Source organism: Manacus vitellinus, unplaced genomic scaffold (assembly GCF_001715985.3).
Source record: "Manacus vitellinus isolate BGI_N305 unplaced genomic scaffold, ASM171598v3 scaffold_15_pilon, whole genome shotgun sequence".
NCBI lineage: Eukaryota > Metazoa > Chordata > Aves > Passeriformes > Pipridae > Manacus > Manacus vitellinus.
In genome coordinates this window covers 16,876,030-16,895,118 of record NW_021939122.1, presented here as the reverse complement: position 1 = coordinate 16,895,118, position 19,089 = coordinate 16,876,030, and the positions used below count along the sequence as shown (strand labels likewise).

Here is a 19,089-nt window from a genome sequence, read left to right as displayed (position 1 = left end):
CAGTTAAATAATTGAAAACATACTGGAGACTGATTTTCACATCATATAAGAACACATGGCTTTGGGACAACAGTGATTCCCCCTCTTCTTCCGAAATGCTGCTTCTTGTCCCCAATAACAGAGCCAGTCTTCAGTTCTACAGCAAATAAAAAGAAGTTAGTTAAGGCTCTCTGGATGGGAGAAAGGTGGCATTTTTAACTTCTATCTCTAATGAGTAGTTGAAGTACTTTATCCTGTGGCCTGGGACCTTTTCTATTGAAAGTATTTTGATTGTTTTTCTGTTTTTAAGTAGTGTTTGAATTTACTGTATGTTGGTAGTCGTATAATGTGTATGTTTCAGTTTTATTTCCCAAGGACAGCGTGAAACCTGATGATATCGTATGAAACATGACATTAGTTTTCTGTGCATTGACTTGCATCAATCTTTTTATGTTGAATGAACAAAAGATGAGTCACTGGAATAGATTAATGAAATGCACTATTGCTGCTGATTTATTTTTGACCCACTTAGGAATGGCAGTGGAAAGGAAACAATGCCTTAAACATTTTGGCTTGTTGAAATCAGCAGCTGTTCTTTTGTTAAGCAGTTTTGGAGTGAGGTGGGGTGTAGCAGGAGTCTCTACTTAGCAGCTAAGCTCTTTATTAAAGATTTGGAGTTAAAAAAATGTTATTCATCCTCTGCTTTATGCACCAAATAAGAGTTAACAGCAATGTCAACTTCTGCCTAACACACATTCTTAACATTTATGAGTGACTAGCTCCACATTCCTTCACTAGCCTCAAGAACAGTTCCAACTCTTCCTTTGAGTTCTCTTCTGTATCATTTGCTATCCACAACATCATGCTGAGACCATCATAAATGTAGCTGTTGTGTCTTAGCAGATTTCACTGTCTCTACTATTCAGATAAAATAAGTTTGATAGTCTTTTTTAAATGAAAATACAAGGCAAGTCTAACCTCTGCTCTGCTTGCATCCATGGATTGGATTTCTTCCAGTGCCTGGCTTTGCCAAGGCCACATTGCAGAAACTATTTGGCCCGAGTTTCTGTAAAATATTGATTGCACTGGAGGAAGGCAGCAGACTCAAAGCATAGGGAACAGAGGAAAATTTCTGGCATAACCTTTGCAAAAATTTGTTTTTCTCTTTAACTTTCCAGGCGTCCATTTCCACCAGGCGATCGCGTTACCTTTAATGGAAGGGACTGTCTCTGTCAGATGTGTGCTCAGCCCATGGCCTCCAGTCCAAGAGAACTGTCTGCCTCAAGCAGTAAGTATTTCTGAATTTCTGAAGGCTCTCACTTTACCACCCTCATCAGCATTTGATTGCAACTAATGTAATTCACCTTTAAAAAAGTGAACTATCTCTGGGAACCATATTTTTTTTTCCTCTTTTTCTTTTTCTTCATTAAAGTGCCTGGTACCACAGGTGGGAAGAGACACACATTTCAATATGAAGAAGTGACTTTTCCCCAATGACTGGATTTTTAGAAGGGCTGATTTTGCTTTGATAGGCACTTGTAAAGTATCTAATTGATAAAACCTGAGGTTTCAGAGTTGATAGATTACCTTTTTTCATACATAATTGTGCAGGTTTAAGTATTCAAAAGAGGACAAAGTCAGAGGAAATTAATTTTCTTCTACTATTTAAAACTTTAATTAAATTATCCTTTAAAAGGAGTATCACCAAGCTCGTGCTTCCCTTAGATTGATCCACAATGATACTGTGATCAGAACCTCAAGAAACAAATATAAATAAGACAGAAAGCAAGTTAAAGGGGAAGAGAGAGAATGAAGAAAGTTTGGGAGGGAAATTAACTTGGCTTGCTGTTGGGGTTTAATGCTTTTTAAAGATAATTTGTAAATTACTGATATTAATCTCTGCCTCTGGTAGTTAATTTTTTTGATCTTTGGGGATTTCTGATTCTTTCTCTGACTGTTGGATTGTACTCAGCGCTCACCCAGTGCAGTTTTATAAATCAAAATGGCCACAGCTTTCCTTGTGACACTGGGTAGTTTTCTGTCAGTGCTGGTTTCCTTCAGGGAGGCACTGTGTGTTTTGTACTGGTCCTTGGCTTTGAGATCCTAGGATTATAAAGTGTTATGTAAAGGCAAAGATGGATGATGTTTGTGCTCAGCGGATGAGTCAAGTGAATCTCAAGTTATCTGATTTGCCTCAGAACATGTAATCAAACACTTAGACAAATGGAAAATGAGAGACTTTTTTTTGTTATCGTGCCTTTCCGTCAGTTAAGTGATGCTTTTCCACTATAACTGTAGATTTAGAGCTGAAAATGCACAGGCCTAATCAGTTAAGGAAGAATTTAGGTATTTATGAGGTAAAAATTTTTTCAGGCACCCAGAGAATCCTTCTGAGACAAAGGAATGATGTGGCAATTGTATATGAATTACTGATGTTTAGGAGGCATAATTGGCAAGGAACTGCACAGCATAGGGACCTTGGACAGTACTGATGTTGTTTTTCTAAGCACTGCCACAGCATAGAATAATCTGGATCACATTACATCAGAGGCAGCACACCTGTCCAGCAGAGTGGCACTTCCCACATCCATGACTCAAGGTGCCAAAATGTCCCTAAAAAATGACACACTCAAGTTGTCTGATAGTTAGCAAGCAAAAGAGCTGGATAGTCACTTCCTGATAGCCACAGTCTGTGCTTGAATTGCTTCTTGTGAAGCCACAGGTAACAAGGACTATAAATAACCTTTCCTGCAACTTTTAATGAGATTTATTGCTCTTTTTAATTAAAATTGGGTCCTCCTGGACAAACTGCCTTACCAGTATACACAGCAAGAGAGCTCCTGCTCTTAACAGTTTGGAGAGCACTGCTTGGAAATCTTCAGCTACCTGTTGTGTTACATCTTGGTCTTTTATGGACAAAGACTTATAGAAAGGTATAGTGTAGAGTTTCTGGTCGTTTTAGAGCAAAACTCTCCAAAACAGACAAATGAAAGTGAGATCAGCATGTGTTTATAAGTTCGGAACTACTCAATTAAAAAAATATTAATGAAGTATCTCCTGTCTTCAAAGATATACCAACTGCTGCTTTATCTTTGTGCAAAAGTTTACTTAGATATGGAGAAGTCTTTCTTGCTGGCACCAAAGAGCAAATTTCAATTAGTGTAAGTTATTTCAGATTGCTTCCATGTCTCTCCTGCTAACTAAATCAGACATATAATTTTTTTTCCAAATGCTTTGCCCTTTTTTGAAATAATTTTTTTAATACAAGTTCTTTTAGAAGAGAATCTCATTCACACTATGCAACTATTTTATATCCTATATTGCTGTCAGCTTCCCCTGATTGCTTTCAGGTAGATCACTAGAGGAAGCTTTCCTTAAAACAAAGGAAGTTTGAAGTCAGGGAATTCAATAGACTGTAAGTATATCAGGTTTGATTGGTCTGTGTCATGCAAAAAGAAGTCTTCTGTCCTAGAATGTCTGCATTAATGTTGACATGACATTTCCTGGTGTCTGTTACTTCACACAAGTGAAAGCTTACTGACAGCTTTGCTTGGATGATTTCAAGGAAAATCAAATACCTCTAAATACAGGGGTTAACATGAATAACATGAACCTAAATATTGTTGCACTCTCTTGTAGTGCACACCAGTGAAAATCACGTGGGAAAATACTGAAAAACTATTTTTCTTTTTTGTTTAGTATTAGTTGGGTCCATGATACTTATTTACCTTCTTTACATTAATAATATGTTTCTTTCACTGCACACATATCACCTGGCATAATTGTAGCTATTTTCTTGGAGAACCATTTCAGTGACTCCTTTTTTTATTCTAAGACAGTCTCTCTCAGTATACAGATGCTATAGAGTAATCTTAATTTATAATTTGCACAGACCTGTTCCTTAGACACAGTTAGATGTACATAGACTTTGGGATCTTCATTCATTCAGCACAGAATCTAGTACCAAATACCAGTAAATAACTCCGCAGACAAATGAAATGTGTGGTGTTTGGCTTTGTTCTTGTTTTATTTCATATGACAGCTTGGTAAATGAGATGTGATCTGTAAAGCAAAGTGACTGGGACAGTTGTAGAGCAGCACAGAAACAGATAACACTGATTAAAAGCGTGGTGTTGATGGCTTGGATAGTTCAAGGTTTTCAAGATTCTGTCAGAGACATAAAGTTATTTTCTTTGGGGCCCAACAAAGGAGTAATGCAATAATGTATCCCAGTAATTGATATTTATCTTTTAAACAGTGTCCAGGTTTTGTATGCAGCAACACCATTGCCTGGTTTGTACTATCTTAGGCTCTTTCTGCTTTCTGTTGTGTTCTAGCCACAAGCTAACACACTGTGTTTAAGGTTCCCATTGTCTTTCCAGAAAAGCAGTTGTGCAGGCATCTATTATTTCTAAATTTTAGTCAAAACTGCAACTAACCTGCATGGCTATTTGGTGATGGGTGTCTTGCTTCCTCACCTCTGTTTTACCTTCTTTTAATTAAGATCACCTGTATTATATGTCTGTTCCATACACAAAACCCTCATTTCACCGTACCTCAGCATTTTGTGTTGCATATTCAGTGGACTGGGTTTGAAGGTCACCTATAAAAATCTACAAATTATGCATTTTTTGCCCCTAATTCCGTGCTGTGATTTAGAGTGAAGAAGAGTCAAAGTAAAAATTTTAATGTTTTTGTTGTAATTTTTTGGTTTCACTTTATGTTGTTTGGGGATTCATGGTTTATTGTTTCCATGTTGTCAGAGGAGTGATTATCTGGTGGTTACTTCCCTTGGTTCTGGGAATTCTGAGTGTAGCTTCTATTTTTTATATACATGTTTTATGTATCAGGTTAGGTACTTAAATTTCAAGGGTTTGTTTCTACCAGCAAAATGAAAAAAATCATGCTGCCTTAGCCTAGTAGTATGTAGTGGTTATAAGCAAATTGACAATGGTCTGGTGCTTACATGATGCAGTCTTAAATATTGCATTTTTGCCTGAGTCTTATGAACACTGAAGTCATAAAAATTAGAAAATTGATGTGATTTTAACTTGTGTAAGAAGAAATCAAAGAACCTAAAATCTGCCTAAATCCTTGTTATTCATCTGTGTTAGGGTTAGGTACTTGTGAAAGAGCAGTGGGACCTTTACAATACATCTTTCCAGCCCCCAGCATCTCAAACTATTTTATTTCCCAGTGATCAGATGAGGAGTGACTGGGGGTGCACACTCTCATGATTTTTATTAGCATTAGCATGTTGAACAGAGGCAACTAGACTGGCCACATTAACAGATTACCCTCTTTGATACAAAACAGAAAGGGACAAACATACAAAACAGTAATATGAAATCTCCACGTGGAGATAAAATGCCCTCCATTAGGGCATTTTATCAGTGAATTCTCATCGAGGCAGCTGGTAGATGACCTGATGCAGACATTTGAATATAAAATTCTCTGGTTTAGTCAGACCTTCATTTTTTAAAAGTACCACACTGGCTTGCATTTCTTCTTGTAACGCACAAGATGTGTCTTAAAAAGTGCATCTGGGAGCAGACCAGACATAGAGAGATCCACACACTGGGGACAGGCACGTGAGGTGGTGCCAGTAATCTGTGCTGGTGGAACTTGAGCCAGCAGTCCTCTGGCTCAGACATCATCTTTGAAATCCTGAAGAGACTACATGTCTTTGAACACAGTTTAATACATTTCCCTCTTCCTCAAACAGAGATTTTTTTTTCCTTCATTTCACTTCACTATTTTCAGCATAAGCACTTCAGTAATAAATGTGTTACATTACCTCTACTTGAAGTTGAGCCCTTTCTCTGTTAGTTCCTTATCTGGGTGCTGGTACAGAAGTTTTAGTTATTTTTTATTATCTTTTTCTGAAAGGTTGAGCCTTTTTAGTGATGCGCATGAACTAGTTAAGAAACTGCATTTCAAATGAAAAGTGAGCTTCCTAGAAGGATAGGACAAACCTCCTTATCCAAAAGAAACTGGAGCATTACAATCAACTAACAGGAGTTTTTATTTGAAAAAGTCACCTTTAAAATAGTGGCACAGGCTTTCAGAGTTGTTTCTTCTTCAGTGAAGTAGATACTTGTGTCCTGTACATGCAGAAGTACCCAGTGATGGTACTGTTTAGAAAGAAGAACAGGAAAGATATTTCGACTTCCCTTTCTTTGTACCAGTCTCTCCTGTGAGTTAATATCATTACAGTACAGCCAAGGCGTGGACCAGAGTTTTCAAACTGGCCGGTGTTACATGTGCATGAATAATCTTTGGTGCAGCTGTTCCCCGGCCAGCCGGTGTCCACGTGGGGATTTCACATTACTGTTTTGTATGTTTGTCCTTGTCTGTTTTGTACATTATGTTCTGGTTCAAAGAATGTCAGTTCTTTGGGACAAATGCTTTCATGCCTATCAGTACAGAGTCTAACACAGTTCGATTCTGGCTCGCAACTGGGGTTCTTTGCTCTATTGTGATATAAATAATTAGCTTAATGCTTAACGAACCTGTGGGAGAAAGATATCTTTGTTAATTATTCAATAGCCGTATCTCTTCAAAAAAGATGAAGTTGGTAAAGCTCCCAGTGAATATCTGAAACTCCCAACAAGGTTTCTGTTAATAATGAAGTAGAACAGAGCCAACATACCATACCTGTTGAAGGTGGGCAGGAAAAAATAGGAGTCATCTTTTACCCACTGCCCAGAAAGTGGCAGGAAAGTGAGGTTGTTTTTGAAACAACAGAGCATCAAAATGGAGAAGAAGCAAATTTACTTTGCAGTCCTCCTTTAAAGGCTGTCTAATTCTTAATGCAGTTCTATATTCAGGACATAACTGTCCTTTCATTAGATAAAAATATAGATGATCGTTGCCAGCATTCAGAAATAATGTCAGAGCTGATTTATAAGCATCACAGATTTCTCCATCAGAAATTAGCTAAAATGGGTACAAAATTCCTTTTAATTATAGCTCTTGGAAAAGGTCTGCAGCTTGGATTTGTAACTGTTCAGCCACATTTGACTCATTTTTCGGTATTTTGTTCTTTTTTTTCTGAGCTGTCTGAAAACTCCTTCAATTCCATAGGGAAGACTTCAAAAGTGAAGGGGAAAGTTGGCTGGCTGTTTGTAAGCAAGCTATCTGCAGTGATTTTTAGCTTTAAAGGGTATTGAGCAACATCCAACACATGATTTTGAGCTTATTCTTAGGAAATATTCTACAGTTTCACGCTGTGTCAAAGCTACATAGTGTATAGGTATTGTACAAGTACTTGGCACAGATGTAGATAGGCTTGGTCTGTGAGACACTGAGCTCAGTTTTGCCTTAAGGGATATGCACCCACAATATCCATAAACTTCAGTGAATGCCCTGGGGAACTTAGACAGGCCCAACAGTTTCGAGTGTGAACACGCATTTTTAAAATTTTAAATTTTTAAAATCCTGTGTATAATTTTGAACCTGAAGGGTTTCATATTTTCTTTGTGCTGTAACATGAAGATTTTCTCATTTTATTCTTGGCTTATCTGCTAAAGATACAGAGGCACTTACATATTTCTGTGGCATTCAAGCCTGTGTTTAGGTACTGGAGATTCAGTTGAGGTTTTTGTGAATTTGACAGAAGGGGCTCATGCTGTCCTATACTACTTTTTTTTTTTTTTAATTTACCATAGAATAAAGTCATAACACAGACATCGTTGTGGATTGATTTCAAACACTGCGATTTAAATCATTGATTTTAATTATGGTTTGTCTAAGAACCCAGGAAGCCTTGATTAGATTGACTGATTGTAACCTTGGTTTACATTTAGATTTTTAATTATAAAATACTAATTGATAAACATGAGGAAACTTCATATCTGTACACACATAAATTAATATAGCTCTGCATAAATTCATCATATTCTTTAACATCTGTATTTTTCCCTAACAACTATTTTTGCTCATGATTTATATCAAGTTGTATTTGAATGAAAGTTGAAATTTTATTTAGAACGCATAATGTATGATTGTGCATTTTTTTAAATTTCAGAAACTGTCTGACATCTGTTAGACACATGAAGAACATAAATTAATTAAAATATAATTTAATTCTGAAACTGATGATTTTTCAAGGTTCTGTAGCTTATAGAACTATTTCCTTAGGATCACCATGTCCTTAAAAATTTGAATAGTGGTAGATCTTATCATACCTGATTTTTCTCAGAGATAGGAAAAGGAAGTTTTTTTCATCAGGTGATGAAAGCAAGTTTATTCTCTGTGTTTTCAGAGACCATTTGGATTTTTAACTTTGATTTAATTAAAATTAAGATTTTAAATTCTGATTTTAGATTAAATCCTTTCTTTTTTTCAGTATCACTATTTAATTCTCCTTACTTTAATCTAAATTTGATTGTAATAGCCTTGCAGGGCAACTACATTTATGATTTAATATATTGAGCTTACAGTGGTTCTAAAATTTTACCGTGGCCCCCTTTTTAAGAATAAAAGAAGCAAATCAACATGCATGACGTGATATAAAGTTCAGAGAAATGATGCAACCCAAGCACAGTTCCTTTCTGGCAAAAGCCATTAGATTGTGCCTAAGAATATGCAGCTCTTCCAATGACACTGGGATATTTGTATGATTGTTCCAAGATGAATTATTCTTTTGAAGAATGTCTGCAATTTTTGAGGCATTTTCATCATTTGAATTGCTTTCTTGGATTAATTTTAGTCCTCGCTTATGTTTCCTAAAAATGGCTAAATTACTCAAGTGGCTTCAATTTGCTGTTATTCCTTACTTTACAAGCACTGGTATCTTCACTGCTGCTCTATAAATTGCCTTAGATTCTTCTCTGGAGGTGTAGCAGCTTTGTTAAAGACTAACTTCTGGGTGATAGAGCAGCAACTGTATTGAGAATATAGTTGTGGCACGGCAGGAAGTTTCTGATTTACAAGTCTTCTTTCAGAAAATTCCTTCTCAAAAATTACTGGTTTTCAGGAAGGTGTTTTCAGCCCAGTTTGCCCTTTTCTTTCGTTTGCTTTTGTGCTACATGTAAATTGGGCAGAAACAATTGTGAATAGACCACACAAGTGTACTAAATAAGTATCGGTTCTTGTTTGTCAAAGTGTAACCTCAGCTTGAACTTGGAAATCAAAACATGCCAGTCTCTTTAGCTTTTACCAGAGGAGTGCTAATCAAAAGCTAATTCCAAAGAAAGTTCTGGGGGAGGTGCAAGGAATAGGTCAGTAAATGGGTGTTACATGAGAAGGCATCACTAGCTTGGAAAACACAACTAGAGAGGAGATCACGAGAGATAAGAGTATCTGGGAATTGTCATGTCCAGAAAGCCTGCCAGGTAGTAAGTCAGGAATCAGAGGTCACTTAAAAAGAATGTGAAAAGTGAATTAGCTGTTAGCTAGACCTTAGTTTGCCATGGGTTATCGGGGGCATAAAAACCTTCCTAAAAGTTGTCATAAATTTCATTCCTATTTTTGGAGAGTTGTACCCTGTTGGAATTGCTTATTTGCCAAGAGTAACAATTGAAAATTATCCAAAATAGTCTGCAGATGAAGAGACACAATGAGCTGCCCATGAGCTGGGTATTAAACAATAAGCTCTGAGCTAATCCCTTGGGGTACTGTGAGTTGGAATCATGACTTTGAATTCAGCTGGAATTACCTGAGTACTGAAGTGTGGTAAAAGAAATGACAGGGTAACAACTTAGATGTACCTGGCCATTGTTTATCCTTCAGAGTAGTTTTACAGCTGAGGATCTGCACGTGCTAAGCTGGGAAAATACTCCAAAATTTTATCTTCCTTTTATAGGACAATTAAAAGCTCTTCTCTTAGATTGTTTGTAGCACATTTGCTCTTTCTTCCTCCTCTTGTTTAATTCACCATTTTGTTTTCCTGTATGAAAGACTGGGTTGAAGAAGGGACTGGGGTTAATGTTATGGAAGAAGGCCACCTTGGTGGTTTGTTTCTTGCAGGGACACTTTGCAAGAGTAAGAGGTTAAAAGGTCAATTGGTTTGGCCTCCTTTGGGAAGGAGGTGTAGAAAGATGTGGAAATAAGGGAAATATCCTTTCCTTTTCCTGTGTAGAAGACTAACACAAATGCTTACATCAATACTGAGGGGAAAAATGAAAAACTCCTCTGATAAAATTATGTCACGTTACAAAACTGAAGTTGGGGAAAAGCATTCATCTTTCTGAATCACTTTAAATTAAATCAGATGATGAAAGAGCAATTTACACAAATCACAGAATCTGTTAAGTTGGAAAATACCTCTGAGATCATCGAGTCCAACCTGTGACTCAACACCACCATATCAACCAGACCATGGCACTGAGTGCCATGTCCAGTCTTTCCTTAAACACCTCCAGAGACAGTGACTCCACTGCTTCCCTGGGCAGGCCATTCCAAAATGTAATCACCCTTTCTGTGAAAAAATTCTTCCTAATGTCCAAACTAACTCCCCCTCCAGCATAGCTTAGATCATCAGCAAAGATATTAAACAGAACTGGGCCCAACACTGAACCCTGAGGGACACCACTAGTGACTGGTCTGATGATACATCCAAGATGTATATTAGCCTGTTTCTTAAAAAGGCAAGTCAAGGGCACTCAGGTGGCTACAGGAACTTGTATTGCAAGCACAGGTTGCCAGTTCATGCCATTGTGATTTCTTTCCATATTTAATCAACTAAAATAATTTTATTTTCTTTAACAATTTGTTTTAAAAATATCAGTTTTTCCCAACTTGCCATTTATAATAAACTGTCAAAGCTATACTCCATTTCCCATGGGAAATTTATTTCCCTCCATTGTATGCACCCAGCCTCTTATTGTTAGATTTCATGAGTACAAGGCTGCCCGCATGGTTTTGTTTTGCCTTCAGCAAAAGGGTTGTAGTGAATTTGTCTGAAAAACATTTCCCATCCTTGCACTGGCAAAGAGGAGGGGGTTGGCAGCAGATTTATTGAGTTACATACTCAGATTTAAATCCTGCATGTAAAATTCCCAATATATGTGTGTCCTTCTCTGATTTCCAGAACTCATCACTGTCCTGATGTCTAAATGGTTATGCTTTAAACTTTGAAAACATTTATCATACTGTAAATGTAGTGAGTTTGTATTTTTAGCTTTGACAAAAATATCTTGATGATCTGGAAAAGCCTGCATGATATCATCAAACCTTTTAATTTTAAAACAAGGCTTTAGAAGGCATTACCTGATCTGTGGTTAAAGGGTGACTGAGGAAAAACTCTGGTCTTCCTACTGCTGTGAGAAATTATAATTGCAGAACCTTCAAATTGCCACAGAGGAATTACTGGGATATAAGTTGTTTTTCAAGGTGATTAGGAGCTATTTATAATTAGAGATTTCTTGACCTTGACTCCAGTGATAATATTTGCCTCTTTCATCATTTCCAAATCACTCGCTCTAGGTCCAGCCAGGTTTGGCAATGTATTTATGTATAACTCCAATGAAAACTTGTCGTTCCTTTTAAAAATTAAAATAATAATAAAAATCCCCCCCAATTCTGCCCTGCTTTACCTGTTTCAGAGCAGAAGCCTGGTGGTGTTATCTTTATAAAATTAATGTATTTGTGTTTTATAGGGAGGGGAAATAGTTACAAAAGGAGTGTAACGAGTACAAAATACCAGTGACTCGTAGGGGTTGTGGCAGCTTCAACCTTTATCTAGACATGTGCTACTAATGGTCATGAGGATTGCAAGGAACTTTTTGGTGACTCAATTATTCATCATTAAGTCAGACTGCTATTAGCTCTGTTCACAGGACTAAGCCTGCGTGGAGCAGAGTTGGTGAAATCATTCACGTGACTTTGCATAACCATGTTCGTTAGGACAAAACAGGTAGAGGTGATTTCTCTTTCATAAATTATATGGGGTGAGCAGAGAATATGGGATAAAGATACATTTGCTATTAAATTTTCAAAACTATCCAAATGGGAGCGGGTAAAACCCTATGCTGTGTGCTGAGGGTTAATCCAGCTGTGTCAGCTCTGAGCCCACCTGTGCACTATTGGCTGAGAGCAGGGGAGGGAGGCAAAGGCAGACAATCCACTGCTTAATTTAGACAGTGACGAATGGGTTGCTGTGCAGGATGCTTCACTCCTGGATGTCTGGGGTGATGCAGATGCTAAAAAGGGAAACCCATTTTCTCATATCTTTACAAACAAGGTGTCATGGGTGGCAGCTCGCCCTGGCCTGCATCTTTTTAGTGAGGCCACTTAAGGTGCTTGGAGGGTGGCAATCTTAATCATTCATCATATTATAGTGCCGTACCCAGTCCCCCTACTTTTCCATGCTTTTGGGCTGGCTGATTCCATACCACAGCCATTTTGTCCAGGCATTTGCTTTTGTACCTGGACACGTCAAATCTGACAGAGATATAAGTGCATAGAGGAGCTGTGCTGCTCACTCTGCATTTTAACCAGTACTCTGCATTTTCCACCTCCTCTTCGTTATCTCGGCACAGCTGAATACAGGGATTTGCAGGGAATGGGAGTAGGGAAGAATCCAGGTTATATGGCAAAAAGAAAACATAAGAAAGCTCAAGGTCAAGGGGTGCAGTCTGTTAGACCCAGGTATGGCGCCAGAGAGAACCATGGTGGGAACCATTGTACAAAATTTCAGGAGGGGTTTTCAGATTTTTTTAGTCTGCTCTGGCATATGGTTGGGGACCACTATTTTTACCTCATGGCCTTTTTATTTGCAGCATGTGCTGGTTATAGGTTAGACTGATGCAGATTGTGCTGAATGTGATACTGAGATCCTGCCTGCATGCACTGTGTGCTGATGACATCCAGCCAAAGGCTTAAATGTGCCTCATGCAGGCCTGAGATCATAATAGCTTTTATTTGTAGAATTTGGATGAACAAATGGTCTTTTCTTAGCCCAGCCCAGCCCTATTTCCTTTCTATTTTAGGAGATGATGATAATTGCTAGTTTTTCATGTATATACCCAACAGTTTTGCCAGAATTAAGATCAGGTTTATTTAAAAACCATCTCAGCCTAATACGACAGAAATGGGCTATTAGTTTACTTTGATTCTAGACATTCAATGTGTCTGTCATATTAGCAGAATGGAAATTATGTTAATTTTCTTTTGCAAAACACTTCAAGGAACCCAGAAAGAGTAAGTAGATGTCATTGTTGCTAAAGAATAATAAAAGGATGTTACCAACCCCTTGTATTAAACATGAGCACAAGATTAAGTCTGGTGCTCAGACTTACTGTGCCTTTGGCTTACAAAGAAGCAATTAAGCAGAGGTACTTCATAGGTCCCTACTTCCTCCATGTAAATGGTTTTGGCATCACTAAAGATCAAGATACTGGACTAGGTAGACCTTTTGCATAAGGCAGTTTTTCTATTCTCACTACCTTGGAAATTCAGTTAGAAACAAAATGAAGTGCTTTAAAAATCTCTTTATTGATTCCATTTCTGAGCAATTTCAGCTTCACGGAAGCTTTTTGGATAAAAATGAAAAAAAGCATGGACAATACAGCAGATTTTTTGAGGGAATATGTAACAGGGAGTGTATCACAGTTTGGCAGGACCCCAGGTCAGGGCTGTGGAAGCTGGCACACTAGGAAGAAGCACTAGTGCTTGGAAGCTTAGAAATGGGTGCTGTTTTTAAAACTGCAGTTCAGCACCCACTGAGACTGAGGAAAGATCTCATTTGTTATCACAGTTGAAGACACGGTGCATGCTTCAGATTTAGCATAAGAAAATGTGGGCTGGAATGGACCTTGAGAGGTCATGTAGTATCCTCCCAAAACCAAAGCCAAGAGCAGTGTACCAAAACCACCCTGACATGTGTTTGTCCCTTCCTCACCCCTGTGCTGGAAATTCCAGAGCCTCCCTTAGTGACCTGCTCCAGCCTTTGCTGTCATTACAGGATGGCATGGAGCCTTGAGCTGTCACGGCAGAGCAGAGGGATCCATTACATGGTGTCACTCCTTGTCATTTCATGATTTCAATTTGTAACATATGTCCTCTAGAGAAAAGTCCTGGTATTAGGACATCTCAGGGTTACTTTTCAAGTCCAAGTCATGTCAACAAGTCTGTGACTTGCATTTTATCACGAGATACCATGGTGCTTAGTCCCCTTCCCTTCTATTTTTAAGGGATTTGAGAAGAAAAAGAATGCTGATAGAAAGAGGGACATACTGCAAATGATGACCTGGATAGCAGGAATGTGCAGCAAATATTTGGGGCTCTCTTGGCCCATTATCCAACAAACAAAAGTCAGGTCCTGTAGTCAAAAGGACTGACTCTCCTCTCTTTAGAAGTTGTGATAATAAAACTTAGACTTGCCCTTTTTCAAGGCATGGGGTTGCCTGGGCCATAAATCCATGAGGAGATGAAGGTTTTCAGGCTGTACCTGTTCACTCAGCTTGAGCCAGTGGAGTCAGGATGATCTTTTCCCTCCTGCCTGGGCTTTAAAGGTTCTGTTCTATTTGTCTCCATTCGTTGCCATTTGTTGATATTTCAGGCATGTAGAGAGGATGTTAGATTAACCAAAGGAACACTGAGTTTGGGGATAATAAAATATGGAAAATCCCTTGTTCCAGGCTGTCTCCTGTGTGGCTTCCATGTGTGCCTCAGCTGATGGGCATTCCCTTTCTGCTTCACTGGGCTTCCAGGCCTTCCCCTCCCTCAGTCCCTCTGTCCCCTGAGGCTGGGCACAGAAGCTGTAGCACAACCCTTGCAGTTCAGTGCTGTCTGCTACATCAGTCTCTTCAAATCTTACCATGTGCTGGATTGCCCCTTAACAGGAAATCTCTGAGTATTTTACATTTGAGTAGAAAGGAATGGAAGCTTGGAGCTGAGCCAGAGATTTCTCATGTAACATGAGATATTGTGACATCCTCTGGGACAGAGGGCATTCAGTGCTCCTGGCTTCAGGTTTGCATTCTACCATCAAAGAGTCCTTCAGAATCTCAGTGAAAACTGAGTGTTGACTACCCGGGTAGTACCAAAATTCCCGAGCAAGAGTCCTTATATCGATAAGAGATCATGAGAACTTCAGTTACCCACACCTGCAGGTGGAAGACAATATGCCCTTCCATGCAGCCTTCACTGCTGTCATATGGCTGTCACCCGTGCCTTGGGTCCTCCCTGGAAAAAGGTCTCTCCTCTGTTCCTGGCTGAGATGTGCCACCGCCCCTGAGCTGGGCGGACACGTGGGGCTCTGCTGCCACCACACGGGGACATGCAGCATCCTGGTGGTGCTTGCTCGGCCCCCATTCAGCAGTCGGGATCTTGGTAAAAGCAAAATGACAAACAAACAGATTGCTTTAGAAGATAGGAATTTTTTGCAGTAATGATTTTTGTAGTTTGTTCCTAACAAAATCTAAAGTCCGTACAGTGCTTGCCAGGTAGTCTTTGAACCATAAACAGCATGAAAGACAGAAGAGATACTTTCCCTCTTCTACTGAGTATGACTGAATCTTTATACAGAACCTAGGGAGGGTTTGAGGAAAGAAAGATGTACGTTTGCTGTGTAGTTCTCCCCTTTGGTTACCAAGTGTCGTGGTGGGTGGGTGGTTAATGAGGGTTAATGAACCAAGTAGCTGACAACAAATGCATCTGTTTGTTTATTTGCAGATTGTGCTGGCTGTGGAAGAGACATAAAAAATGGGCAAGCATTGCTAGCTCTGGATAAGCAGTGGCACCTGGGGTGCTTTAAGTGCAAGGCCTGTGGGAAGGTCCTAACCGGGGAATACATCAGCAAGTGAGTAACCTCTGCACCTCTTCTGAACTTGTGGCACGAGCTGCAAACAAAGAAGAGCTTGCAACAAAGTTCAGCTTTTGGAATCCTGTTTTGACCTCCTTTCCATATGCACCAAAATCTTTGTTGTCAGTGAGAGCTGAGTTGGGAAAGTAAACTGCCAAGTGGAACTGAAAGGTGATGTTGAATGATAGCAGTCTTGTATTTAAAACCAGTATGAAAGGAGGTATATCTTCATGTTCCTGCAGAGGATTAGGTGGATTGCTGCATATGTTTTCTGTATTCACCAGATAAAGTGTTGTGCCATTTTGCTTTTCAACACGTGATTTTGAGGAAAAAAAGTAGGAACCTGTCCACTTCTTACCTTTGCTAGAAAACAGAGTAACCTTGATGATGTGATTGACCTGACACTGTATTTCTCATCTGCATATAAGAAACTAATGAAGGGGTTTTGAGCAGAAGAAAGTACAGAGAAAGAGAGTGGGGAAAAGTGGTATAATAATAAAATGGAGGGAATGAAGATACAGTCTCTTTCCCCCCCTTCAAGCATATAACAAGAGAATAAATAAGAAAACAATATATGTTTGACAAACCTGCCATTCAGCTGTGTATACTATTTAATAAAAAGTAGTGTTTGTAATTTCTCAAAAAAAAATTTGGCATCTGAGAAATACTCCTAGGCTGACTAGTGTTTCCACTTTTACTTAATGTTCCCTGTTCATACTAAAAAACTACATGACCTTACACTTAAAAGCAGGCTTATAGCCTTGCAAACTACCAAAGATTATTTTTTTTCTGAACAAAAACTACCTGCCTATGATAAAGACTGTGATCTCCTCTCATCCCCACAGACATATTCCCACTGATTCCCTATAATTGCACCTGTAGGTGTAGAGAGTCTGCTCTAAATAATGAGATTTATTTTAGTGGTTTGTACTGGATGCCTTTTCTTGATGGGAATTTAAGGAATAATTCTAAGAGACACTAGTGAGAAAGATTTTTTTTTTCTTCTAATACAAACTGTTTCTCTTGAATTCTCTCCATTTGCCTGTTGCTGTGTGTAGGAGTTCCAGACTGAAGACAAAGGAAGAGTGTAAGTTACACTGTAAGCAGTTTACTAAAAGGTTGTTTGTAATTTGTGGATTTTCTTTTTCAGAGATGGTGCTCCTTATTGTGAAAAGGACTACCAAGTGCTTTTTGGAGTCAAGTGTGAAGCATGTCACCAGTTCATTACTGGGAAAGTCCTAGAGGTAGGTGTTTTGTAAACTAGAGTCTAAGAATTGGGCCATGTCCCATTATGTCCTCATGCAACAGCAGAGAATACAAAAATTCTCATAGGAAAGGTTTTTCAGCTGATTTTAGAGCAAAGTTGCTTATTTTGAGAGTGGTTTAGTTTTGCAGTCATCAGGAAAAGTATGTGATATAGAATTACTTGCACTAGTTTCTGTGGATCTTTGGTTTCTAATTTTTTATTTTCATGGTGATCTGCAAAGTCTGCAGATCAAATTGCACTGCTTTATTCTGTGTCAGATATTATATATTTATAGGAATAATTTGAGAACTGGAAATGTATTTGGCAACAATAAGTATCCTGAAGCTTGCCACATGAGGCTTACACATGATCTGAATGATGAAGAGAAGGTGAGAGGGAGAAATGTACTGGAGAGGTAAATTGTATGTTCAGAAATGAGAAGGCAGAAGCCATCTGAACCACTTCTTTTGTTGACTCTTATTTGGAGTCCTCAATGTTCTTATTGAAACCAGTCAAATCTTTTTAGAGATGTTTATCTTTCATTGTTGGTGCTGATCTTCATCTCCCATGGCTGTCATAAGTCCCCTTTGAGCTGGAATCCTTGAACTTTGCATGATCACCCTGTGTCATTACTGAAATGTTTAAGAGGCCAAAATGCAGAGGACCTTCCTTCTCACCTTGTCACTGAGACATGAGGAGCAAAACTGTTATCTTTTCCCTGTAGGAAACTCTGTTCAATGAGCTTTGAGCTCAGGTCTGGAGCTGGGCTATATGTTTTTCAGTGAATAACTGAAAATAAACCCGAAAATGTCACGAAAAATAAAAGCAGCTGGAATTAGCTAGTGAATGTGTTACAGGTTCTCTTCTTTGTGTCCCATCTACTACAGATAGAAGTCTGCATCAGCCCTCATATGAGAAGTTTCAGGTTGTACATAAAGTGGTTTAGTTCTGGAGGTCTCTGTGGTACAGCATTCAGAATATTTACTGGCCACCAATGAGATACTCAGAACACATGTGGACACCTGGTGCATTTGTCACTGCGTGTGACAAACGTGGGTAGAGACCTTTCCCAAATCTTCGTTCGCAAAGCCCAGCCACGATGATGATACTAGAAGGAAGTACAGTTCTTTCATTAGCCAGAGTCTTAGTCTGCCTCCTTTGCAATGTGTATCCAATTCCTTTGGAGACCCATACAGATAATTATGGAGAACAGCCCGAGTTTTCTCTTGAGTAGGAAGACATGTTTCTGGCTTTCTTCTTCTGGTCTGCTACCATCTGTTTATCTATTCTTGTCTACTGATGAGTTTTGCAATTTAGTGTTATGTATTGGTGACACCATAGTGCAGGAAGCACTGCAGGAGAGGAGTAATTGGATTTGTGAGACTGGGAAACATAGAATAATTTAGAAAGAATTCTAAAATTATTTTAAGTGTTTTATTTTAAGATAGGTGCTCTAACCTACAAGCAATGCAACCTATTGAGAGGCATGGAGATGGAAATTATAAAAGAGAATATTATTAGAGTCTGTGGAAAGCTGGGAAAAATTAAGCTATGTCTATCTGGAGCCCTTTGTGTAGTAGATGTGAATATGGCAAGGTTGCACTGGTGTTACTCTTCGTAGCATCAGTGAGGAAGAAAGCTAGATCTTTGAGGGGATCATCAGAACTGGATAAATTAAGAATAAGGAAAGATTAGTTCAACTGAGCTAGAACTTGGCTGTCCATGATACTCTAAGCTAAAGTTTGGGTTTTCAGAGATATTGTGTCCTGGGCAGAACTTTGATGCAGTCATTTTGACCCCAAGCTTAGTTTCTCACTCCATAGTTCTTACTCTTCTGGTGACTGTTTATTAGCAGAAGATGAGACAACATTTTGCTGCAGCAATGAAACATGTCCAACCTCTTGTGTCTACCTGTTCTAAGAGTCAAAATCAGATAAAAAAAGATAAAGATTTTTCCATTTGACATAGTCCCTGCAGAATCAGAATTTGCTGATGAATTAGAAACAGACCCTTTGAATGATCCTGTCAATAATGGAAACATTATTTCCGGTGGAAACATGGGTTCTGTTTAGACTAGAAATTTTATTTGAATATTTGTGGTTTTCACCAATTA

The 19,089-nt window shown here is 38.7% G+C and overlaps 1 protein-coding gene across 8 annotated transcripts in view; it reads left to right on the top strand.

Annotated features, from left to right (window-relative positions):
• The window catches only part of ABLIM1 (actin binding LIM protein 1), a 146,325-nt gene that overhangs the window by 59,146 nt on the left and 68,090 nt on the right, over positions 1–19,089 (top strand). For all 8 annotated transcript variants that reach the window (XM_025894798.2, XM_025894800.1, XM_025894797.1 and 5 more), the window contains 3 exons: positions 1,158–1,267; positions 15,601–15,727; positions 16,881–16,974. In XM_025894798.2, coding sequence (XP_025750583.1) covers positions 1,158–1,267; positions 15,601–15,727; positions 16,881–16,974 — 331 coding nt within the window. The remainder of the gene's footprint in view (positions 1–1,157; positions 1,268–15,600; positions 15,728–16,880; positions 16,975–19,089) is intronic.